The following is a 27829-nucleotide window of genomic DNA, read 5'->3' on the forward strand; positions in this document are numbered from 1 at the left end:
CATTGTATTGAGGCCTCTATTGTTCTCTTACAATCTTTATACAGTAACAAAATTAAAGAATACCTGTTCCTCTTACCCTGAAACATTTTACATGTTTACATCTCCCAGTCCCTAGCAAAGTTCTTAGGAATGATCCATTTCCAAGTCCTCATTATAACAAATACCCCCTACACCCTCTCAGTTCTTGACATTATCTCAGGATGTTATTAAGTTCTGTCTTATCATATGACTTTTATTTGAAGAGTCCTTTCTCAAAAATTACAAATTAATCACCTGTAGATGTTGTTTCACTGTATTTTAACTCCCCATACCACATAGGATAAAACTAATGCCAAACTATTTCGTCTTCTTTATAGGTAGCCTGTCCTTTTCCTTTTTTTCTTTTTCTTTCTTTCTCTCTCTGGAAATGGAGAGGTAGGTTTTCCTCTTAATCTAAGGTTGAGAAATTCAGAGATTTCATGAGGCTCTTCTTTGGAGTCTGTCTTTTTTCTTTCTGCCCCCTCCACACCCCCCCCCCATTATTCCTGTCTGCGACACCGTGAGCCATTTTAACCTGGAGGTGAAAACTACTTTTTATCTAAGCTTAGGAATGTTTTTCTTATGTTTTTTTTTTTTTAATTCTCTATTTTTTTTTAATTTTTTATTTTTTATAAACATATATTTTTAGTCCCCAGGGGTACAGGTCTGTGACCTAAAGATACAAATGTAGTATTCTCTATTTGTTTTGGTTCTGTTTTTTTAATTTTGGAATTCACAGTATTCACATTCTGCTTTCTAGTCTCTGTCCTTCAGGTTTAATCTTTTATTTATAATATTATTTTTTTTAAAGATTTTATTTATTTATTTGACAGAGAGAAATCACAAGTAGATGGAGAGGCAGGCAGAGAGAGAGAGAGGGAAGCAGGCTCCCTGCTGAGCAGAGAGCCCGATGCGGGCCTTGATCCCAGGACCCTGAGATCATGACCTGAGCCGAAGGCAGCGGCTTAACCCACTGAGCCACCCAGGCGCCCTATAATATTATTTTCTAAGAAATTTTACTGTGTTGTAAGCTACTTCTTCCATCTGATCTTCTAAACAACTAATTTAGCTTGAAGCAGTGAATATTTGTTTTTCTATTCTTCTGTTGAGTCTGAATATTGAAAAGGTTTACTTTCCTGAACCAAAGACTTTAGTCCTTTTATTTCTGTTGATATATCCATGAAACAAGTTCCCCCAGTACCCATACCAGTCAGGCTTCATGGGATTCTCAGCAAATGCAAACTTGCTGGGTTTTTGTTTTTTTTTTTTTTTTTCTCTTTAGGTCATCTTTTATTTCTATCAGCAATGTTTTTTAATTTTAATGGTATAGGTCTTTCACATCTTTTGTGAGGTTTATCTGTAAGTAGTTAATTTTTGTATGCTATTCTAAATGGCATTGATTTTTTAATTGGAAATTGAAATTCAAACTTGCTGGTTTTTTAAGATATGTTCATTTTTATTTTACTGAGCTAGTACAATAGTAGTGTGACCTTTTCTGTGAAATGTTGCAGTTATATACCTTTGCTCTTGAGCCTCTCCTGGTGCTTATGTCTCTCTCCAACCAGAGAGCCAGGAATGACCTGCTTCTTGAGTGTAGACCACTACCCATGCAGGACCATCAGTGCCATCAAGATCTGTTGACCACCTGCTCTTCTTTATGCAGCAAGTTACAAAGATAAGGACTCGCTGTTTGACAAATGCTACCATGTCCCCTTAGAAGTCCGTATGATCAATCATCTTCCTTGCACTTTAGCATTTCTCTAAAACTCCCAAATAATTAAAACCCCAGTAACAAATCACATGGCATTCACTCTTTACTTGGGAGAAATCCCAGCCTTTCTAGTTAGATGTTACACTAAAAGTTGTCAGGACACAATCACAAAACAGGTAGTGTGTCTTATTTCCTGGGATGAGTGTGATTTATTAGGTTTGATTGACTCAGTAATGTGTGCATGGCTGCTTAAATTGCTAAGGAGGAATTGATGTAAGCACAAATTTCAATGAGAAAGCAGTACGTTGAATCCATATTACTCTACAAAGGCTGTCAGCAAGTTGCGCCTAAGATTTTATTCCTTGCCACTATAATTGAGTCTGGTGTCTTCCTGTGTTTGAATCAGTAGATAAATCAGATCTGTTCCAGCATTGATTTCCATTGTTTTTGTATCTGACTTTATTGATAATGTGTAAATGTTTTGTGAGCACATCCCACTTTCTCCTGAAATTATTCACACCTAAAAAACAGTACCATTTATTTTTCTTAGACATCTTAAAAATTGATGCTTTGTGGATTTGACTTTGCAAATGATCCATCTTTTGTGTTAATCATTTATGTCTTTGCCCCCCTTATTACTCATGACAAAATATTTTTGTCTCTTTAAGTTTCTTCTCTAAAAGTGACAATTTCCTTCTGCTTAAATAATCATTTTAGTTTTTAATCTTCAGCTTTTTGTTGTTACATGTAAAGTGAGTTACTTGGTTGTGCTCTTGGGAGAGTCTGCTTTCAGTTTACAGGCCATGAATTTGAGGACCACAACTTTGATGACCCTCATCCTTATGAAACATGACATGAAAGATAGCAATTTTTTTGCCTCATCAGTCAGCACCTAATTATCTTTCCTGCCTCTTCATTCTTCCAGAGCTCTTTGATGTCAGTCGTAGTCTTATACTTTGAAAGACTAGAGAATGGTGAAAGGGGTCCTTCTTTACTGAGTCAATGTTTTCACTGAGATCTTAAATAATGATACTATGTTAGAAAAAAAAAATGCAGTACAACTGTGATAGTTAAAATGATCATTCATTTATCTGAAGAAGCAAAAGTCTTTACTGTTCTGTCAGTGTACACAGAATCTCTCCCTAACTGAGCATAGCTAGGAGATTCATCTTTGGGAGAAGCCAAAGCAAAGCAAGATTACGCTTGCAGAATTTGGGGGACTTGGGAGATCATACCTGGAGGTAGCAGGAGGCACTTGGGGCATTTTGACAAGATTCATTAAAATGGTGTAAAGGGCTTTGGTCTGATATGAAAAGGCAAAGCTGCTGGAAGCCGAGGGTGTGATGATTTGTGTCTTAGGTTTAATGAGCATTGCGTGAATGGCGCAGGGCTGAGGAGGGAGGCGGATCTTCAAGTTCAGTCTCTGTTTCACTTTTTTCTAGCGCTCTTTCATTCTCCATTTGGAACTTTATCTCTGACTTTTAATTTTTCCTTTGTAAACATTTTTATAAACATACTTTCTTAGCACTTAAGCATAAAGAAATAATTGATAGAATGGGTTTTATAATATGAAATACCTGCCGCAGAGTTAATTTTCTTTCATTCATTGCCAAAAAACAAGGACAACGAATTCACAATTCAGCAACAGTGAGATACCACTTTTCTCCCTGTGAGTGAGTAAAACTTAAACCAGTTGCCTGTACTTAGTTGGAGAAGGTGTGAGGATCAGTTCATCTTCAGAGAGCAGTTCTGAGAATGTTTGAATATTTTTCAAACTGGACGTTTGATCCAGCACTTCTAGTGCTAAGAATTTACCCTACAGAGAGTCCAAGTATGTAGTCAATCAGTGTGTTCAAGAATACCCTTGCAGCTTTGTGTGCACTCTAATCAGTTATGACAATGTAAATTTCCATCACAAGGCAAGTGGTCACTATTGCAAGAGGGTGTTTTTCAGTGCCCTCAGTGGTGCCTGACTGTGTGTATGAAAAAGACTCAAAGTTTGTTTTGTTCTTAAAAATTCAGGTTTGCTTTACTTAAATATAACTTTCAAAATCCTGCTTATTCCCTGAGCTTTTTAAAAATACATTTTTAATTGCAGTGAAATACGGATAACATGGAATTAACCACTGTAAATAATTTTTCAGAGTAGAGTTCAGTGGTATTAGTATCTTCACATTGTCATGGAACCATTATCACATCCCATGAATTTTTTTCATCTTGTGGAACTGAAACTCCATACCTATTAGTCATAAACTCCCTATTTTCCTTTCCCCCTACCCCTTGACAGTTACCATTCTACTTTTTGTTCCAATAAATTTGATTCCTTTAGATGCCTCATGTGTGTGAAATCATAAAATATTTTTCCTTTTGTAACTGGCTAATTTCATTTAAGGAAACCATCCCATTAAGTTTTGGGGTTGCCTTCTCTGCGTGGTCCAGAATAATGTACTCAGGGTTCATCTGAGCTGTAGAATGTGCCAAATTTCCTAGCTTTTTAGGTCTGAATGGTATTCTAGTGTATGTGTTCTGTTTGTTTATTCATCTGTCGATGGGCACCATGGTTGCATCAACTCTTGACTATTTGAATAATCCTGCATGAACCTGGATATCTAGATATTTCTTCAAGTCCCTGCTTTCAGTTCCTTAGGGCATAGTCCTTGGACTTTTAAATCCAATTTATAGATATCTCTACTCTGTTAATTGAGAAGATTTTAGTAGTCACTTTAAAAGGCCTTTAAATAATATTTGGTTCCAATTTAATATTTAATGAAACACCTCCATATCTTTTAAACTGCCTTTTTATATTAAATGCATGTAATTTTTTAAGTACTTCACTGGTATGACTTAAAAACCTTTGCAGATACTCAAATAACTCTGTTGGAGCTAATTAAAAACTAAATATATAAATAAACTTTTAAATTTATAAGTTCACTTAAATGGTCCAGTTCTGTATATAAGCATAGTCACATTTTAAGTTGGAAAAAGCCGTCATTCTGTACTGTATGTTGGCTACTAGAATTTAAATTAAAAAAAAATCATTCTAAATAGATCACTTAATTATTTATTTTAAATTGTGGTTACAAAACAGTCTGATAGAATGGGACAAAGGCTGTTAAACAGTATAGGTACATAATTTTTTCACAGATTCCTTAAAGTAACAATGTTAATATAATGGTTTTGATTCCTTTAAACATTTCTGTACTTCATTCTAAAAATTTCTGAGGTTGATAGATGCTTTTCCATCAAGGAAGATAATTATTCTCGCAATTAAATTTGAGTTTATTTAACAATAATATTTGGTCAGCATGAAGTCTGCATCTGCAGACATTCAGGGCAGATTGTATTGAAACTAAGGAAACTGTTGGAAACTAAGGAAACCATCCCATTAAGTTTTGGGGTTGCCTTCTCTGCGTGGTCCAGTTATATCTGTGATCAAAGATTTTTAGTTGGCAAACCAACTCAGTTCTCAATTAAAACCATGATAGGATGCGCTTAAAAAAAAATGTTATTTGTAATTGCTTTGCCAAAAACTCCTTTACTGGTGGCATCTGGTAGCTCAGTTGGTTAAACGTCTGCTTTAGGTTCTGGTCATGATCTTAGGGTCCTGGGATCCAGTTCCCTGCTTGGCTCGGGAGTCTGCTTCTCCTTCTCCCTCTGCTGCTCTGCCTGCTTGTGTCTCTCTCTCTGTGTCAAATAAATAAGTAAAATATTTTAAAAAATCAAAAAACAAAAAACCTCCATCACTACAAGGAGATGGTCCCCTAGCCAGGATTGTTAGACTGGCTATGTACAGTCTATACTTCTTTGTGACCCTCACTTATATCTGCAGCTCCCACACAGTGTGATCACTTGACTGCATGTTGCAATTCTTTGGTTTCTGAGAATGGAAATGCCTTCTTGCCTAACTTCAAGTGCTGTGTGACTTGATGGGAATTTCTACATATTTTCCCATACTTTCTAGAACCAGGCAAATCTTTGTATACTAACATGGGTTTGGATGAAATTCAGTGGATTCTGGGCATCTTATGGCATTGCTGGACAAGGAGTTATAGTAGAAAAGTCTTTAAGAGGGCCATCCACTGCACAGCTCCAGAGGATGACATTGACATTACAGCATGTGTGGTTATCCTCCCTCAGTTATGCAGCGTGCTGTCTCCTCCCTTCTACTGGCAGTTAAACGACTGATCCTGCAGTCACACAGGCAGCTGATGTATTGCTGTCCCTGTGGCTTTTTCCCTTGTCGTGTGAAGCCTCCTGGACACCTTTAGTCCCCTGATCTTATTGCTTTCTCCCGCTTCTTACTTTATCAGTCCTCCTTTTTCTCACTTCCTGTTCATCCAGCATAGATTCCATAGTCTGTAATTTAAAATCTGTGTAACAATCCTCTGAACTCCCTTGCCATTCTGATTTTTTTTTTCCCACATCTGACAAATAAACTCTAACCCTAATGAATCCAACCTCTGAGTGAGACTCTCAGCTGCCTCGGGGTGCTGGGAAAAGTCCTCAGGCAGGGGGATAGGTCCCACTACTAGTCCATCCTGGTCCTCTGCCTTAGAGAAGCCCTAAATGTCACCTGGAGATCCACTGGGTTCTCATGTCAGTTCCCTCATCTGGGCTCTGCAGTGCTATCTCAGCCCTAAATATCTGAGTCCACAGCTGACCTCCACTTCCTGTTTCACAAAGAAAATAGAAGGTGTGGGAGAGGACACTGCTCGCTGTCCATTTACTCTATGCCCTTCTTTCTCAGGCTACAAGAGAAGTGCTTTTCTTCTTTCTTCGCATTCTGGTTTCACTCTCAGGCTGACTTCTCAGGAATCTTATACTAGAGATTATTACTATTTTTGGTACTTATAAGCCTTCCCTTTCAACTAGGTCATTCCCATTGGCTTTTATAAAAGTGTGTCTTCCATCAAACAAAAGCAAACATTAAAATTTAAAAAAATAAGCAAAAAAATAAATGACAAAAACAAGAAATTCCTCTCCTTCAGTCCCACATCCTCTACCAGACCTGTTTCTGTCATTACCTTCTGGAAACCTTCAGAGGTTATCAGTTTGTTTGTACAACAGTAATGGTCAGTTTGGTTTTCTAGCACTGTTTAGCATCTTAAGAGGACTTGTGAAATTATATCAGAATTTCCAAACATACTCAATTGCATTTATTTAAAGTAGAATGGTAACATAGACTATAATAAAAAAGAAAATATTAGCAAGGATGTGAAGGAATTGGTACCTCATTCATTGATGATAGGAACTTGAATGGTGAAGCTACTTTGGAAATACTGTTCGGCAGTTTCTGAAGAAGTTAAACATAAATTCACTATACAACCCAGCAGATGGGCACTAATTGGTTAGCAAATGTGTTGTATCCATACAGTGGAATGCTAGACAGCAGTAAAAGGGATTGAAATACTGACCCATACAATAGCATGAATATTTCTCAAGAACATTATGCTAAGTCAAAGAAGCCAGGCAGAAAAGACCATATGTTACATGATTCCATTTGTGTGCATTGTCCAGAAAAGCCAAATTGATAGTGACAGAATAGTGGTTGTCTGAGTCTAGAAGTGGGCACAAGGGATTTTTGGGGGTGATGCAAATACTCTAAAATTACGCTGTGATAGACGCACAATTCAGTAAATTTACATGTACATTTAAAACAGGTATATATATTTTATATTCATGATACCATAATGAAGTTTTTGGGAAAAAAACCAGCAAGCAGCCAGTTGTTGATGAGTTTTCTGATTGCACCAGCTGTTTAACATAAATAAAAGTGGAACTGTAAAAAACAAGTTAAGATGTTATATTGCATCACTATGTTCATATCCTTTAGGTAAATCCCTTAGTAGTGCAATTGCTGGGTCAAAGGGTAGCTCTATTTTTAACTTTTTGAGGAACCTCCGTACTCCCGTACTGTTTTCCAGAGTGGCTGCACCATTCCCACCAGCAGTGTAAGAGAGTTCCCCTTCTTCTGCCTCCTCGCCAACATCTGCTGTTTCTTGACTTGTTAATTTTAGTCATTCTGACTTAGCATTTGCAAGGACATGGATGGAACTAGAGGGTATTATGCTAAGTGAAATAAATCAGTCAAGGAAAGACAATTATATGATTTCACTCATGTGGCATTTAAGAAACAAAACATATGGGGAGAAGGGAGGGAAAAATAAAACTAGACTAAATCAGAGAGGCAGACCAACCATAAGAGACTTAGTGCTAGGACACAAACTGAGGGTTGCTGAAGGGGAGGTAGGTATGGAATGGGGTAGCTGGGTGATGGACAGTAAGGAGTGCATGTGATAAAATGAGCACTGGGTGTTATATGCAACTGATGAATCACTAAACCCTACCTCTGAAACTAATAAAAAAAATATACTATATTGTACTTCAATATTAGAAAATCAAAATAAAACTATTTGTGTTTCACAGGCTAATTTTTAACGTTTTTTGGTCATGTGGTAGTGAGGAAAGTATCTGCTTCCAACATTCTGGCTCCAGCATACCCAAATGATAAGCAGTTCTTTCCTTTTATATTTTGCTAATACACTGTGAGGATGTCCTTGACTACAAATGGGTGGTGTGGTATACGATAATATTTTTACCCACACTGAAATCTTGATGACAAGAATGCATGGTCAATAACATGCAATTCTTTTAGGGCTCTTTGGCCATAATTAAAATGCTAGCCAAGTTTGGGACAGGATGTTTTAATCTGATCAAGATATTTACATCCCCTTTCACTGACTTGTTCATATTTTGCAAGATAGTAATTCTTGAATAAATAGGTAATGCTGTAATTTTGCATTTTAAACTAATCTGTTGCCTACCAGAAAGCCAAGGAGACTGATAAAAGAAAATTGATTCAGCACAGTTTTTAAGGAGGCAAATACTGTGTAGACAAAAGAAAGAAGAACTGGTAAACTCTTTTCCCAGGAACAGAAGTCTATGGTTGGCTTAATTATAAGAGCCTTCAACGTGAAAGGTCACTTCAGAGGACAAACAGCTATTCTCATCCCGATATTCTCCTTCTCCAAAGAGAGCAGACTGAGAGGACATGATTTTAAGAAGGTGGTGTAGTTAGCTGAAGGAACAGATTTCCTGACAAGGTGGTTTACTTAAGGATGGGATTATGAGGGAGGATTTGGAGGCTTCTCTTTGGGCACCCTAAAAGTGTGTAGAATGTGAACATAGCTATGTATGCAAGAATTACAGAAAAATAAGTGTTTTATATTTTTTTGAAAAACATATTTTTCCCACTTGTTCAGAACTTGATTTAATTTATTGTGAGCCTAATATTTATTTAAAACAGCAAAATAGATAGGTTGTGTGAAAGACAATAGATAGGTTTAAAAAATATACAATCTGGCAGTTTGTGTGTGGGAAGCATGCTTGTTTATAAGGTTGACATATCTACATGTATACTGCAAAGATTGTCTTTTTCAAAAACGTGATTTGCAGCCAGCACATCTGTTGTTCTTATGTAAGGGATTAAAATGAGCTATTTTTGTCGAAGTTCAGCTGCAAAGTGACAGAGTGTTAAACCAGCTTGCTAAAAATGTTACCTATTTTAGGGTGGGTTTTTTTTTTTTCTGTATGTTAAACTTTAAAAATATTCTTTTGCTCTATGTGAGAGAGACTTATTCTTTGTTTTAAAAAAAAAAATGTTTCATGTGGTTTTAAATTTTGTTTTTGTTACATGATAGCATTTAGATGATATCAAAGTTCTTCTAGCATAACATTTTGAATGTTAAATCCTATCCAAGTTTGCTTTTTTCCCAGTACATTTTTCATAAAAATCTTACCAACATTATTGACTCTGCTTTCTTTGAATGTGAGATTGTTTTGTTCTTAGAAATCTGAAATAAACTTGTTCTGGCTTTCCTCTTCAAAAGGAATTATGTCATTTGCATGAGGGCTTATCAGGAAATCCTGACTATCATCTTACAGTCCCAAGAGTTAATGAACTGTATTCACACAGTCTCTGTGAAGGGGTTGGCGCGGGGGAGGAGGAGACACTTCTCACATATTTCTGTTGTAATTTTAAAACAAATGTGAGTTGTTTTATTAATCAGTCTTCATGAAACTGACCATTCTCTGATTTCCTGTGTCTGAAAACAGCAACAACAGCACTCAATTAAAAACTGTTCGGTTAAGTCTGTTCTGCTTAAAAGAGTAGACACTGATCATCTAAAAGGTTCACTGTAGAAAATTATAAGAGAAAGAGGGCCAGAGCCAGAATGCCTAGCTTTCAAGTTACCTGGAGTCTAGATCAGCTCTTCTTAATCTTGAATGTGTGTATGAATCTCCTGAATATTGCATTGAAGTGGAGTTCTAGTTCAGTTAGTCCAGGGTGGGGCCTGAGTCTTAACACCTCCCCAGTGAGGCATATATTGCTGGTCTGTGGATCGCATTTGAGATGCAGCAGTCCCGATAGATCATCTTTAATATCCATAGAAGTCTGCCTATTTAGCATTTGCTGATGTTTTCATCAGTTGGACAATGGTAAAGTCTTTTATAGTACAGAGATTATATAATAATAACCTACCTAGAAAGAATCCGTGAGAGTGGGCCTTATTGCCACAGTCTTCCTAGAGTCTTCCTGAACTACACGCCAAACTAAACAGACTGACACTGGCACAAAAATCAATTTGTTAGGACTTAATGTTTATATATATACTAGACTACTCAGATATATTTGTTATATGGAAGGGTATACTATTATTGGTTCTCTTCTGATTTTCCAATCTCATGTCCATGCAGTCAGGAAAGAAAATCTTGGCTAGGTAAAGAGGGAGTCTGGCGAGCAGGTGCCAGCAGTGTTCAGGTGACAGATGTCAGTGAGAGAAGACTGCTGGATGTGCGTTGGCTGGGGCTTGGGGTCAGAGAGGAGGACACACTTCTCTCCCCCACACTGTGTAGAATGGCAGGCCTAGCATGGCCAGACCTTCCAACTTTGCAAGAAAAGCCAGAAATAGAAATTTCATGTGAAATTTCCCAATTTAAAAATGTTGGCTACTAATTTAAATTCTTTCAGAACATGATTCAGGCCAAGAAAACACATCTGTGTCCCAGACACAGCCCTTGAGCCACCCGTTTACAATGTCCGTACTAAAGTGCATTGAAGTCTCCTAACTTTCCAGCCTTTTGTCTTTAGATACTTGAGTCAGAAGAAATCGCCTCTGTTTTATGTATTTGGAGCTACTGGTGTAAGATGGGTACGTGGTCATAAAACCTGTCTTTCTGTCTTCTTTCACATTCCAGATTACAGGACAGGCCCTTGTTTCACTCAGGTCAACAACCAGATGTGCCAAGGGCAGCTGACAGGCATTGTCTGCACTAAGACTCTGTGCTGTGCCACCATTGGACGGGCCTGGGGCCACCCCTGTGAGATGTGTCCTGCCCAGCCTCAGCCCTGCAGACGGGGCTTTATCCCCAACATCCGCACTGGAGCTTGCCAAGGTGAGTTCGCCATCCACCTGTGTGCGCAGACTTACTATGCGTGGGTCTCCTTTCGCTGCCACTGATACCTCTTAACCATTCAAACTCTTGCCATTGCCAAGAGGGGCCTCATTTTTGAGCCTGACTAGAGATGACCTGGATATTAGCCACTTTATGAATAATCATTTTTCAGGTCTTGACATAAATGGAGAAGAAAGGAGATACTATTGAAAACTGGGGAAACTTTTTAAAAAAATGATTAAAATAGCTCATATAATCAGAGGACAAACCACTCCCAGATCTTGATCCAGGAGGCACTACACTCTCCTTACCAGAGTTCCTCAAACTATACACATGAGAATACCCAGGAAAATGTTTTTCTCTTTCTTGTATTCTTATTCAAGATACAGGCTCAGGAAACGGGGAGAAGAGAACTCCATTGCCCTGCATTGTTATATCGCGTCTGTAGAGGCAAAGTGTAAACTCTGTCCTTGGGTGCAGTTATTGAAGAGTTTGTATCCTGTTGGTTACAGACTGGTCTCCCAGCAATCTTTGCAACCACGTCCTGTTGTATATTTTATATATCAGGGCTAGATTTGGGCCTGAGGATGTTACAGTAGAAGACGCCAACCCACGTAGTCCAAAAAAATGGTTGAATTTTTACTGGATTATCATTTTAATTAATTTTAGGCCACCACAATTATTACCCTTTTTTGGCCACTTCTCTGATATCATATCGTGCTGTACCTATCACGTATATTAAACCCATTTTTAGAGTTTGAAATAGCTCAGTCATAAGTTCTCTCATGGCAGTAGGATCACAGGAAAATGGAAAATGACTTGTATTTTTTTTTAAAAGATTTAGTTTATTTATTTGACAGAGAGAGATCACAAGTAGGCAGAGAGGCAGGCAGAGAGAGGGAAGAAAGCAGGCTCCCCACTGAGCAGAGAGCCTGATGTGGGGCTCGATTCCAGGACCCTGAGACCATGACCTGAGCCAAAGGCAGAGTCTTAACCCACTGAGCCATGCAGGCACCCCAGAAAATGACTTGTATGATTCAGAGAAATGATATTCATATTTGAGACATGAAGAGTTGGGTTAATTTGTTACCATGAAATCATATACAGAGCTAAATTCCTGAAGTCTTTCAAATTGATGTTAGTGACCAGTACAACAGGCTCAGATGTCATCTACCCAACCCCTATAAATGGCGTATTGCAGAAAGCCAGTCCATCATCCTAAAATCCAAATGAAAGTTCGAGTTTGGGAAGCCTGTATGTAGCTTCAGTTCAATGAACAATGATCATTTAGGCGCTCTGCATAATTTGGTAAACATTTCTCTGACAAGTGGCCTCTACAGATTTTGGTTAGTTTTGTAATTTTGTAAAGGTTAAAGTTAAAAACTGGTCTTTCTCTTCCAATAAGAACTATAGGGATACCCAGGGATGAACCTACATGTTAGCTGTGGATTTAGAATGGTTTTGTGTCTTCTCTCTTAGTTTATTATCTATCTCTGGTCAAACCTAATATGGAGACCATGTAAATGTCATTTTTAGTCTGCTGTTTTTGGAGTGCCTGGGTGGCTCAGTTGGTTAAGCATCTGCCTTCCACTCAGGTCATGCTCTGGGTGTCTGGGATTAAGCCCCACATTGGGCTCCTTGCTCTGTGGGGCCTCTGCTTCTCCCTTTCCCCTCACTGGGTAAATTCTTGTGCTGTCTCTCTCAAGTAAATAAGGAAAATCTTTAAAATAATAATAATAATATGTTGTTTTCTATGGGTAATAAAATTCTCTATCTTTGATAGAACTACCAGTCTGATTTTATCAAATTTCTGATAAATTAATTTTTAAAAGAAGATATACCATACACTATGTAGTGTTCACCATACTTTATATATTTCCTAGATTAGATATAGAATAAATAAATAGTGAAATTTATAAAATTCTATAGATTCCTATTAAAGAGAAAATACTGTATAGATCTAGAGGAATGCTGACTGGATTTACTAAGGTAGTACTTCCTGTGTATTGTACAGCATGTATCCCTTCCCAATATACTTGCTCATTTGTTGTCTTTATTGCTTTTATTTTCCCTCCAGCAAAAGTGTAAGATTCATTAGGTCATAAATCTCTTTTATTCATTAATGTCTCTGAGGCATCTGGAAGAGTGCATAACATATGGTAGATACTCAGTAACTATCTTTTGAATTAATAAATGGGATTAAGATTAATATACTTCCCAAAACCACCATTTTGTAAAAATAGTGCAGTTGAGAAAAGCTATTACCTTCAGCCAGAACATTCCAGATTACTGACTCTCCTCATCTTCTACATCTGCACTTAGGCTTTTTATTCTTTACCTCTATATTTTGTCAGAGAGGCCTAGTTTTTCTGGACACACTTATTAAACGTAGAATCTGATCTCAAATTTCTCAAATACCCTTCAGGATTTAGTAATGTCTAAAGGCTTATTTATTTGATTGTGTTTATGCAGTGAAGATAAGTTTTCAGTTCTATTAGCCTAAAAATATAATGGATAAATACAGCAACAGGAGCAAAATGAAACTTGCCACATGGTTAAAATATCTGGAAAAGCAAGTTTAAAAAGTTCTGCTTTATTTCAAAATCATGGCAAAGTCAGAAGCCTCTCAATTAAATACTAATCCTCAGTTCAGCTATTTTAAGACTGCATCTTAATGTGATTTCATTTTCCTTTTAAATTTGTAGACTGTTGCCCAAATGCTCTGCCAAGTTGATTTGGAAGATACATGGCATGAAAAAAATAACATAAACCATGATACATATGTGTCATACTTTATAAAATATAGTGATCTTTTTTGTCATATAATTGAAAATTTTGTTGAGTTAAAAATAAATTTCAGATACATAGAAGATGACAGCAAATAGCTTAATATTGGTTCTAAAATGTGGTTCCTATTAGCCAAGAGAGGACATTTCTGAAGTTCTAAACATAATGTTATTCTGTAGTTGCTGCAGTTAGTGAATTACCTTATTTCTGGCTTCAGAGGACATGAAATATGATCTTGTAATAAACAGAATAACTGTTCATATATAGATTTTCAGAAAGTTTATATAGACTCCTATTAAAGAGAAAATACTATATAGAGCCACTAGATTATTACTAAGTAGATTTACTAGGGTAATACTTCTTGGTTATTTGATAGCACGTATCACTTTCTGATACACTTGATTCTGTATTGTCTTTATTGCTTTTACTTAACTCCAGCTAGACTGTGGGATCCATTAGATCATAAATCTATTTTTATGATGATACTTAAGTTGATACTTAAATGAAATTTAAGATAATACTTAAAACAAATTAAGCTGTGAAAAGAGACCAGTACATATTCTGTATGTAACTGTTGCCATGATGTCTTTCTGGACCGAAGTGAACATTGTCAGAGAAGTGCACATTCCTGTGGTGCTTGGCTGCTTGGTCTTAACGATTCATGGCTCCTTGGGTGCTGCAAGCCATTTCTGTTCTACCTCTTTTGCCCAAGACTAACTCACATTTAGTTCTGTCCTCTTCGTTTTATTAATATCCGAAGTTCACTAATACAGGCCATAAAATTTAATCTGTCATAACACAAGTGAATTTAAGGTTTAAAAAGCAGTGTTAACTCCTTTGTGAATAATATATACAAACTTTATGTCACAGACTGCCATATGCATTTCTTGTATTATTTTCTTGTAGTTTCTTATCCTCTTTTAATCTGTATAATCTTCATGAATCTCCTCTAATTGAAAGGATATTTTATTTAATATTAAGTCTTGACTTTGAGTCTTTCAGATTTTTCAAACACATAGGGTCATCTAAAATTTTTAAAAATATATTAAAATTTGCAGTTACTAATTTGTTATTTGAGTTTTAGGAATTAGTCTTTTAAACTATCCCAACCATTTCTCAAACTGAAAAGATGGCAGATGAAATTTGCTCATTACATTGCATCTTTCTCTTTATCTTAGACAATAGTAGTGGACTGATGCTGAGCCTCTGTTCTAGTTCATGCAACTTGAAAAGCACAAAAATCAGACCTACACGGCAGAGTCAGAACCTAGCTAGGACACAGGACCAGGACAGAAATAAAGAAAGTAAAGATGTAAAGAAACAGGAAGTGCAGACCCTAAATCAGTCCCTGCCAAACCAATGCTGCTGTGTGTTCTTTTCAAATGATTACAGTATTCAGCAATATCTAATTCATTTACTCGGGTTGTGCATGAATAATGTAGAGAAATTTGAACCTTCCCTGAACCCACGCAGGCATGGGTTGTTCCTCAATCGTAGGTTAGAAGGAAGATGCCCTCAGTAGAAAGTTATTCCTAGACCTTCTGTATAGCCCAAAATGGAAAGGAGATTTGGTTCATTTGATTAGTGTAAATTATTAAAGACACATTTATCTGCACTGTCTACATTGATCTAGTTAACCGGATCATTATAAAGTTTAAATTCCATTCATACTGTGTGAAAACAAGCCATTCCTATACAATCCAGAAAATTTACTTAAAACTTAATTAATTATAGAAACTCTCTCTTTTTTTTAATAATGTTTGGGTGGTATATGTGTATATTGTGTATTATATCTTAATGAAGATGATATTACTTGAAAGACACATTATACACAGTGAAACTTCAATGAGGTAAGCACAGGGCTATTCCTATATACTGCTGCACTTAACTTTACAAACAGACATCTTAATAAAAGAAGATGTGATTTGAGCAATAGTTCATACACAATGTAGTTTCGGTGAGATAAGTAGTATAGCTCTTCCCATATGCTTCTGCACATGTTTACAAATACTTATTATATCTTAATGACAGATGATGTTATTTGAAAGACAAAATATAGGCGTGCCTGAGGGGCTCAGTCGGTTAAGCAGCTGCCTTCAGCTTAGGTCATGATCCCAGGGTGCTGGGATCAAGCCCCATTTCAGGCTCTCTGCTCAGTGGGGAGTCTGCTTCTCCCTCTGCTGCTCCCCCTGCTTGTGCACTCACATACTCTCTCTCTCTCTTTCTCTGACAAATAAAATCTTTAAAAATAGAAAAAGAAATTATTCATAGTGTAGTTTCATTTAGTTAAGAACAAGCCCTTTCCCATACATTTCTTTTTTTTTTTTAAGTTTTTATTTGAATTCACATTATCAGCCAGTGTAATATTAGTTTAAAGTATGATTCAATACTTCCACATGGTACCTAGTACTCATCATAACTCTTTTTTTTTAACACAACTCTTATATAAAGATAGAATATTCTTCTAACTAAAGAAAACAACAATAAAGAATAGAAAACAAGATCTTCTAAAATAAAATTCTGCTCCCCCCAGTTGAAAGCAGTGATGAACACTTGGAACTGTTGGGAAGTCGTTGGGACAGGGAGAGTCTTCTGAGTATTCACTCCAAGTATCAGCATTCTGAAAGGCTCCTCCGAGGCTGTGGATGTCCTTTTGGAAAGGCAGAGAATGGCCCTGAGAGAGGTCTACTGCAGATCCTCAGCGGAAGTTGAAACCACGGGCGAGCATCTTCGAGAGTGTGTATCTGAAAGAGCAGAGTAGAGGGACCCACCCCTACCTGAAAAAGTGGTAGAGAGTTTGGTGAGCAGGTACCAGCAAATACTTGGGATAGAAATTTCTTTCAAACCAACTTGTTTCTTCCTGGACTCTCCCCACTTTTGCTTCAGCAGGAGATGGCCCCATTTAAAGATGAGTAATAAAGGAAAAAGGTCTACATGTCACAACTGGAACAAAGAGAAAATTATTTGGAAGAGGCAAGTGAACATGCTTCAAGGAAGAATTACCCAAAGAACACAAGATTTATACACTTCTTCCTTAGCTTCAGGAAAAGAAAAGCAGTATGGTCTTGCTTTAAAAATGTGCTCAATGTGGGGCGCCTGGGTGGCTCAGTGGGTTAGGCCGCTGCCTTCGGCTCAGGTCATGATCTCAGGGTCCTGGGATCAAGTCCCGCATCCAGCTCTCTGCTCAGTGGGGAGCCTGCTTCCTCCTCTCTCTCTCTCTCTCTCTCTCTCTCTGCCTACTTGTGATCTCTCTCTGTCAAATAAATAATAAAATCTTTTTTTTTATTATTTTTTTTTAAAGATTTTTTATTTATTTGACAGAGAGAGATCACAAGTAGATGGAGAGGCAGGCAGAGAGAGAGAGAGAGGGAAGCAGGCTCACTGCTGAGCAGAGAGCCCGATGCGGGACTCGATCCCAGGACCCTGAGATCATGACCTGAGCCAAAGGCAGCGGCTTAACCCACTGAGCCACCCAGGCACCCAATAATAAAATCTTTAAAAAAAAAAAATGTGCTCAATGTATGGGGCGCCTGGGTGGCTCAGTGGGTTAAAGCCTCTGCCTTCGGCTCAGGTCATGATCCCAGAGTCCTAGGATCGAGCCCCACATTGGGCTCTCTGCTTAGCAGGGAGCCTGCTTCCTCCTCTCTCTCTGCCTGTCTCTCTGCCTACTTGTGATCAGTGTCTGTTGAATAAATAAATAAAATCTTTAAAAAATGTTCTCAATGTAGAGTTAAAAGAATTTAGTAAAAACAATCAGAGATAAAAAGTGGGTTGGCAGTACTCAGAAACTGCAGAAGGATTTGAGACGTTACCTAAAGCAAATGATACATATACATATACATACATACATAAAACTGAAAAAATATCAATGACAAAAGATCACAAATCATAATGTAAGAGAACAGTAATTAGGCAATGATTATAAAAAAAATCTGATACACAGTGAAATCAGACTAAACAAAGGAAAGGAACTGAAGAAGAGTCTTAGAGGAAAAAAATAGAAGGATTTTCTAAAATGGATAAAAGCATCAGCCTGCAGATTGAGAAGCACAAGACTTCAATAAGAATAGGGGATAAATGGAATCCCATGGGCAAAATAAAACAGAATATACAAGGACTTTTCTTTTTTTAAAGGAAGTGCCACTGAGTCTGAGACTTCTCTAGAACAACTCATATAGACTGGAAAAGAGTGTGGCAGTGTTTGCAGACTCTGGAGGTCATGACCTCTGCTTGATTTGACATATTTTTAAATGAAATTATTTTGGTTGCTCTGGAGAATGTCAGTTATAGGGGGATCCAGAGTAGAAGCAAGGACTCCACTTAGAAGGTTTCTTTAGTAGTAAGGTGACATATGATGGAGGGGGAGACCAGAATAAGGGCAGAGGGAAGATATGAGGCATATTCAGGGAAGGAGCGCTTGTTACTGATTGAACGAAGTCAGACAAGTAAAAGGGAGATGGTGAATTTATCTCCTGTGAGGTGAGGAGAACTGAGACAGAGAAGCATGCTCTGTTCTTTTTATTCCAAGCACAGAGTTCTACAGGTAGTAACTTACTAATACTTGCTTGTTGAATTGAGCACTTAGCATTTGAATTTTGTGAATGCATGAATAGGTATTCTGGCTGAATGAAACCATGTTGAATAGTTGCCAAAATACCCCATACTTCTCAGATTACAGGTGGAGACAGACCAGTTCTTCAGTTGCTATTCGTAATGGCTGACATTAGTTTTCATAGAAATGCAAATAATTTGTGAATATCTGTGGTGTATAGGAATGAGAACTTACATATTAAAAATGGATCAAATTTTGTTCAGCAAAGTTTAAAAAAATGTGCTATTAGATGTATAGTAATAGGAATCAGTCCTTAGTCCCCTTAGATATAAATTAAATGAACTGTCTTTGTATGCCTATAGCACTGCATGTATTTTTCCAAATTTTAATGTGAACGAAAAATAATATGCTAACTTACATAATCAGCTTAATCTTTTAGGGCAAGTTTATTTAAAGAAGTTGGAGAATAGTGAACTACATAAACTACAAGTACCATTACCTTGTTACATTACTTATAACCTTAATAGACACAAACTGAAGGGATTGTGTAATGTTTAAGTTTCAAACAATTTATCTGAATTCTAAACCTGAAGCTAATTACACTGTTTGTTAACTAATTGGAATTTAAACAAATATTTGAGGGAAAAAAGAAAGATTTAGCCTTATTCTTAAAATCCTTATATGTGATTTGAAGTTTTTCAGCATTTAGAGAAATAGTTTGTGCTTGAAATGAAGGAATGAACAGAAACACATCCTTAAGACCAGGACAGTGGAAAAAACTCTTCAGACAGTAGTAATTGCTTATGCTAGCACTTTGAAAATGAAGAAAATCTTGCATAGTTTGAAGGTCTGAGGCTTGCTTTTTTTGTTTGTATAGAGAGCACTTGTGTATGTTTTTAGGTTCAAGTTGATTATTTCTACAAGATTTCTATAAAATTTTTCTTTTTTCTTTAAATAATTAACTCGATCTACCTAAAAGAAATTAATTCTGTATGGCTGTGTAGTCTAGGATACTTCAAAAATAAAGGTTTTATTTTTCCTTCTAGGAAAATACTTTTTAGGCAATTACAAAATAAGCCCCATAAAGTCGGTTTGCTTTTTCCTTTGAAAAATTACTGAATCTACTAACTATGTAGTCAAAGATTTTATGAATAGTATTAAGGGATTTATAAGATTGGCCTCATTTTTCAGCTTATATCATGATATTCTTTCTCTGATTTATCTGCCAGGAAAAGAGGTTTCTAGGGATGTTTTATACCACACTGTAATGAGGGTGGAAATGTAGTACATTTTAAAATATAATGCAGTTTGAAATGTTCTGAATTAAACAGTTCAGTATATAAATTTCTTGTAACATATTTCATTCTAGCTGGTTCTTGTTTAGATCAGATACCCTTTAATAAGACAATGAAATCTACTTTAATTTCTGTATAAAATATTTTGGGCTATTGCAATTTCTTATAGATAGGTAACGTGAGGCAGAAATACTGAAGATGCCAAGCTTTTTTGTAGGTTTAAATTCTCTAATTTACGTACTCTAAGATGCAACAAACTTGTGGACTTATCAAAAAATAATGGGGTAAATCAATATATACTGACTTAGAGATATATCCACAAAATAATTTTAATGAAAAAAAAGCAAGATGCAGAACAGCACGGACTGTGATCTTATTCTTGTTACATAAACAGGCTGATATTCTGAATGTGTTTGTGAGTATAAGTGGCAAAGAACAGACTGCTAAGTTATATCAGTGGTAACTTTAACTTTCTCTTTTTCTGTATCTTGAAGGTTATTACAATGAGCTTATAGTATTTTGTAATTAAAGATAGTAAGTATGTTATCCTGTCAATTTTAATAGATAACAAATTTACATAAGATTATGTTTTCATGTACCATGTTTCTCATACCACTATACTGAATTACAGAGTATTACCTTTTACAGAGGGGAATTAAGGAGAATATAAATGGGTATAAAATGATGGGTTCAAAAACTCTAAATCGAAAGTATTCTAGTTGGTTAGCTATATTTTGTTTTTAAAGATTTTACTTATTTATGTGTGAGAGAGAGAGAGAGAGAGTGAGACAGAGAGCGCACAAGCAGGGGAAGGACCAGAGGAAGAGGAAGAAGCAGACTTCCCACTGAACAGCAACACATTGTGGGGCTTGATCCCAGGACCTTGGGATCACCATCTGAGGCAAAGGCACACGCTTAACCGACTGAGCCACCCAAGTGTCCCAATATATGTTTTTTTTTGTACAGGCTTTTTGTCAAGTTGGGGAAGTTCCTTATATTCCTGGTTTATTGAGATTTTTAAAATCATGACCGAGTGTTGAATTTTGTCACTTCCCTTTTTCACGTTATAATATGGTCATGTGCTCTCTCTTTCTTGGTCAACATGTTAATATAATGCATTATACTGATTGAATGTTGAAGCAACCTTTAATTCCTGGGATTAACTTCACTTGGTCATGATGTATTAATTTTTTTATGTATTGCTGAAATTTCCTTGCAAAAAATTTTTGTGTGTCTATTCCAAAAATATATTATTGTGTTTTTTGGTTTTTGTGTTTTTTCTTGAAATATATTTGTCTAGCTTTAGGGTCAGGATAATGCTAACCAAATAAAATTGGTAGACTAGTGTCCCCTGTTGTCTTTTTCCACAAGAATTTTTGTTCATGGATGCCTGGGTGGCTGAGGCAGTTAAGTTTCTGCCTTAGGTTCAGGTCATGATCTCAGCCTAGTGGGATCAAGCCCCATGTCAGGCTTTCTGCTCAGTGGGGTACTGGCTTCTCCCTCTCAGTCTCCCCGTGCCTGCCACTCCTCCTACTTGGGCACTCTCTCTCTGTGTCAAGTAAATAAATGAAATCTTTTTTTTTTTAAATAATTTTATGTATCTTACTACTTACTTCTTTTAAGTATTTCAAAGGATTTAGCAGTAAAGCCACCTAGACCTAAAGTTTTCTTCGTGCAAAGATATTCAAGTATGAATTAAATTAACTTTAACAGATGTAGGTCTGTTCAGATGATCTGTTCTTGAGTTATCTAAATCATTGAATTTAGTGCCATAAAGTTGTTCATATTATTTCCTTTGATCCTTCTAATCTCTGTGGAATTTGTATTGCTGTGTCCACTTTTATTCCTTACTATTCATCATTCATTTCTTCTCTCCTTTTTCTTTATCAGTCTTAACAGATCTAGTTTTACTTGTATTTCCAAAGAGCCAGGTTTTGTAGTGATTGATGATCTCTGTTTGACAGTTGTTCTATTTTATTATTATTATTGTTATTATTTTCTTGTTTCTGTCTACTTTAGGTTTAATATGCTCTTCTTAAAATTTCTTTATTTAACAACTTAGGTAACCAATTTTAGACGTTCTTTTTGTAAAATAAGCATTTTAATGTTACATATTTATCTCTAAGCACCACTCTAGCTGGGTCCTACCAATCTTGATATGTTCTGTTCTCATTTTTCATGTGATTTTTTCTTTGAACCATGGATTATTTCAGAGTATATTATTTAAATTCCAAATATTGGAGGATATTCCAGGTGTTCATTATTCACTTCTAGTTTAGCTCTGTTGTGTTTAGAGAACACACTATGTATGATTTGTAATTTTTTTATGTTTAATGGGCCTTTTTTATGGCCTCAGAATATAGTCTGTCATGGTAAAATATCCCATTTGCTCTTGAAAATGGCGTGTATCCTGCTAAAGTTGCATGGGGTGGTCTATACATGTCAACTAGGATAAGATGGTTGAAAGTATAATTTAAGTCTTATGTATCCTTGCTGATTTTCAGTCTAATTGATCTGTCAGTTACTAAGGAATATGGAAATGTCCAACTATAATTGTAGATTTGTCTCTTTCTTTTCTCAGTTCTGTCACTTTTTGTTCTGGGTGCTTAATATTTTAAAAATCAGCATATACACATTGTACATTATTGTGTCCTCTTAATGAATCAACCCCTTTGTCATTATGAAATATCCATCTATATCCCTGGTAATGGTTCTTGTTCTGATGACTACTTTGTATAATATTAACTTAGCCACTTCAGCTTTCTGTTGATTTAAGTACATGATACATCTTTTTTTATTATTAATTATTTTTATTAAAATATACTATTTGCCCCAGGGGTACAGGTTTGTGAATGAATCGTCAGGCTTACACACTTCAGAGCACTCACCATATCACATACGCTCCCCAATGTCCATAACCCAACCACCCTCTCCACACACCCCCTTCCCCAGCAACCCTCAGTTTATTTTGTAAGATTAAGAGTCTCTTATGGTTTATCTCCCTCCCAATCCCATCTTAAGTACATGATACATCTTTTCATCTTTTTCTTTTTGAGCTATCTCTGTCAAAGTGAGTATCTTTTAAGCAATATACAATTACATCTTTTAAAAAAAATCAGTTGTGGGGGCACCTGGTTGGCTCAGTTGGTTAAACGACTGCCTTCGGCTCCAGTCATGATTCCAGGGTCCTGGGATCAAGCCCCACATCAAGCTCCCTGCTCAGCAGGGGTCCTGCTTCTTCCTCTCCTGCTGCTGCTTCCCCTGCCTGTGCTTTCCTGCTCTCTCTCTATCGAACAAAAAACAAAATCTTTAAAAATAAATAAATAAGAAATCATGGCAATCTCAGGCTTTTTAATGGAATTATTAATACTGTTTATAGTTCTTATGATTATCAGTATTATTGATTTTTAAATCTGTATCTTAGCATTTTTTGTCTTTTTGTCCCATCTATTCTTTATTCCTCTTTGCCTCCCTCTATTAGAGGGAGTATATTTTAGTATTTCATTTTATCTCCCATAATTGGATCACTAGCTCCACCTCTTTAACATTATAAAATCTTAGCGTTATGTTAAATGACAAAATTTAGTGATCATATTTACATATATAACTTAATATAGTCTGTATTCAAATAATATTATGCCACTTCACTTACAATGTTATAATGTAATAATTTTACAACAGTATTCTTCTGTCCCCCTTTAATCCTTTAGCTATTGTGGTTATCCTATTTACTTCTTTGCATTTTATAATCTTCAAAATATATTACTATTATTTTGCTGTTGCTCTTTTCAACAGCCAGTTATCTTCAAGTTTATTTGAAAATAGGTCTTTTAAGTTTATCAGCATGTTTACTGTTTTCAGTGCTTTTTGGTTTTTGTATAGACCATAATTTGCATCTCATAATTTCATCTTACTAAAAGAAGAACAACTTTTTTTTTTTTTTTTTTTTAAGTAGGCTGGAGCCCAGCATAGGGCTTGAAGTCACGAACCTGAGATCAACACCTGAGCTGAGATCACTAGTTGGACGCTTATCCCATTATGCCACCCAAGTGCCCCTCCTGCTAATGAACTTCTTTTAACATTTCTTGTAGACCCTTAATTTTTATTTGTCTGAAAATCTTCATTACTGTTGCTTGGATTTCATTTGTCAATATTAAGATTTTTGGTTCCTAAATGGATAAAACTAATAGTTTAAAGGATATGGAAGATAATTGCCATGTTTAAGGTTTTTAATTTAGAAAAAGGGTATGACACTACTAATTCAAAGCATACATGTACCCCAGTGTTTATAGCAGCATTATCAACAATAGCTAAATTGTGGAAAGAACCTAGATGTCCACTGATTGATGAATGGATAAAGAAGAAGTGGGGTGTGTGTGTGTGTGTGTGTGTATGATGGAATATTACTCAGCCATTAAAAAGAATAAAATATTGCCATTTGCAATGATGTAGATGGAGCTAGAGAATATTATGCTAAGCAAGTTGAATTCTATATCACTCATATGTGGAACTTAAGAACTAAAACAAATGAATAAAGGAAAAGAAAAAACAGATGAAGAAACAGACTCTTACCTCTAGAGAACAAATTGATGGTTACTGGAGGGGGGAGTTGGGTGGGGAGATGGGTGAAATGGGAGAGGGGAATTAAGGAGTCTACTTGTGATGAGCACCAGGTGATGTACATAAGTGTTCAATTACTGAATTCTATATCTTAAACTGAACTGTCTGAACTAAATGGAATTTAAATAAAAACTTGGAAGAAAAAAAATACAACAAATTCAAGATAATACTGCTTAAGGGATACAGACAACTTTCAGATGGAGAAATTTAAAAGCTAACACACGTGGTGGTTAGTAATTAAAGAAGTGAAAACTAGAATTAATATCCCTTTACAATTATTAGACCAAAGGAAATTAGGATCTTGCATATTTATGTCATGTGTTAGCAGTGGAAAAAAAGCCACAAGAATCCTCATGGATAATACAGGTTTGTGAACTACTTGTAGGTATATGGATTGCTAGTGGGATGAAGGCATTTTGACTCTTGGGCATTGTTTATTCCTATTGAATGATATATATACATATATATGTATATATATATATACAATTATATATTATATATATTATATATATATACACACACACACACACACACACACACACACACATTCATATACATATTCTGTGATTTAGTAATTCTGTTCTGGGTCTAGAGCAAAGGGGTGCAAAGTCTGAGTTTTCATAGTCCATAGTTACTCAACTACATAAAGAGACATAGTAGAGGGGCTCCTGGGTGGCTCAGCGGGTTAAGCCTTTGCCCTTGGTTCAGGTCATGATCTCAGGGTCCTTGGATTGAGCCCCACATCGGGCCTTCTGCTTAGCAGGAAGCCTGTTTCCCCCTCTCTCTCTGCCTGCCTCTCTGCCTACTTGTGATCTCTTTTTGTCAAATAAATGAATAAAATCTTTAAAAAAAAGAGAGAGAGAGAGACATGGTAGAGACTTCTACTGTATCATGCCCTGTGGTGTGGAGAAGTTGGTGGGGAGAAGATGGAGGTAGACTGAGTACCCATTACCAGGAGAGTGAACACATCCAGAAGTGTTCTGTAACAAATCAAAGCAAGAGATTGGTTGTTCACATAACAATAGGGATGGATTTTTTTTAATAAAAAATAAAGTTCCAAGAGAAAATAACAAAAATGAAATGAGATCTGTAATACATGATTTATATGAATTAAAATATATGTATACAAAGTGGTCCCCAATTCCCCTTACACCGTGCTCTTTAGAACAACTGATCTTTTTCTATATATTATGTTAAAGAAATCGGTGTAGCTATTCTGGAAGTTAGTGATATCTTTGTTGACAGTGCTTTCTTCTTGCAGACGTTGATGAATGCCAGGCGATTCCTGGGATATGCCAGGGAGGAAACTGTATCAATACGGTGGGCTCTTTTGAATGCAAATGCCCTGCAGGTCACAAGCAGAGTGAAACCACTCAGAAGTGTGAAGGTGAGTGTCTATACTTGGAGGGTCATGACTCTGAATCCTAGAAAGTCATAACTTCATTTAGAATTTGAAGAATTTAATCATAATTTAATGTGAGAATGAAGAGATATATGTTAGAGTGGTTTTATATCAGTTTGTGGGTTTTTTGGGTTTTGGGGTTATATCAGTTTATGAGTTATAAATTATATCAGTTTATGGGTTATATATGGGTTATATCAGTTTAATGGGTTTGAGCTGGAAAGAGACAATGAACATTTTACAAAGGGTTTGTTATCTCACTTTCTCTGTTGTAGTGGGAATGGAAGTAATCCAGCCCTTTATATTTTTCCTTAATAATGCGATTCTCTAGTTCACTTACAAAGTTATACCAAAGATTAAAATTCTGAGTGAAGTACAGTGTCCAGTGTAAAATGATGCACTGGAAGTTGGCACTCTGTTGTATATTATTAAATAAGTGTTTTGATTTTGTATTGAATATTGTTTCTTGGCTGCCTGCCAAATTAAAAAAACAGTATAACTGACTCAGGGAGAATTGGGAAATTACCACAGCAGATATTCTGCAAAAGAATAGCTTACTCAAAAAAAAATATGAAAAACTTAATAATTTTCTGGAATGTGATTATGATACTGAATGTGAATTAAATATAATTTTGAAGTGTGCACTCCATAAACATTCTTCATACAGAATAAAATCACTTGTTATAATTATGTGTGACCCAAAGCTTTATCATTGTCACAAAGTTCAAGAAGCTACTAAAGGTGTCTGGCTTTCCTGACATGGATACTTAGAGTAATGTTGATACTATTAACAGTATTGAAATATCTAAATATGATTATCTTTAGAATGATTACTTAAATCAGTTTATTCCAATTAAGATAATTTTCTTAAGACAAATACTATACCTGTTTTCATTATTTTGTGATGCAAGCATTCATATCTACTCAAAGTTTAGAAAAAAATTATTTCAGAAGTTTGTTTTTGGCACTCTGGCTTACCTGAGGTGGAAAAATATGAATCTGAACTTACATGGGAAATTCAGTAAATCTGAACTTCATTTCATATGCCTGTTATGATTTTATCTGGGAACATTTTCTGAGTTAAGTAAACTAAAAGTAGCAGATATATTTTATAATTGCTTCCTGTGGAGAAATCATCACAAGTTTATTTAGACCCATTTACCTTCAGTAACTAAAATTGTCTTTTAGTGTACATAATTAAGTCTTCCCTTCTTTCCTTTCCAAAAGCCAGTACTTAGGGGTTATTTTTTGTTGCTTGGTTATAAAAAGTTTTATCCCTCTCTGTAGAAAAAAAAACAGTGTGAAAAGGTAAAAATCTAAAGTTTAAATTATAGGAAACAAACAGGAATATGAACTATTTTATTGGACAGGAGGTAGAGACATGTACATGGTATGGCTCCCACACCAGAAATTATAATTCCATGAACCTAGGGAACATGTATCATTTTATATTTTCTATTTGGCTTACTGCCTTTCTAATCTACTCTAAAGTAATCTCTGTAATTATATGCAATTCATGTTTTTCGATGTGGAAATGTCTGGGCTATGCTGCTGTATCTCTGCTACTTATATTTTCCCCCCTGGTTTGTTTGGGGGTTGATTGTATATGGCTCAACCTTTTGTCATTATGCTTCACTTTTTACTTCTGAAATACTATCCAGACTAGATCCAAGGTTGGTAGACTTAGGAACAAAGACAGTGTTTGATTGTAGGTGAGAAGGCAGAGCCACTGACTGATGAAAGTGGTTGTGACATTTCCATTAATCATCAAACAATGTATTTCTTCTTAGTTGAAAATAGAATGAGCCTTTTCCACATCACATTTCATCAAAACAACATATAGAGCCAAGGCAGAGTTTGGAGAGAGACAGTGCAACTCTTTCTTCACGCTTGTCTGTGTTCTTGAGGAAAGGGGGCTGTTGATGTAATGTAGGCACCACCCAGAGCCTGAATCCAGTCCTCTCCTTCCTTACTTCCTGTCCAAGCCG

At 36.1% G+C, this 27829-nt stretch overlaps 1 protein-coding gene across 1 annotated transcript in view; it reads left to right on the forward strand.

The window, feature by feature from the left end:
• FBN2 (fibrillin 2) overlaps positions 1 to 27829 on the forward strand; it is a 252722-nt gene that overhangs the window by 61548 nt on the left and 163345 nt on the right. The window contains exons 6-7 of the mRNA XM_032336836.1: positions 10988 to 11185; positions 25701 to 25826. Coding sequence (XP_032192727.1) covers positions 10988 to 11185; positions 25701 to 25826 — 324 coding nt within the window. The remainder of the gene's footprint in view (positions 1 to 10987; positions 11186 to 25700; positions 25827 to 27829) is intronic.

Source organism: Mustela erminea, chromosome 3 (assembly GCF_009829155.1).
Source record: "Mustela erminea isolate mMusErm1 chromosome 3, mMusErm1.Pri, whole genome shotgun sequence".
NCBI lineage: Eukaryota > Metazoa > Chordata > Mammalia > Carnivora > Mustelidae > Mustela > Mustela erminea.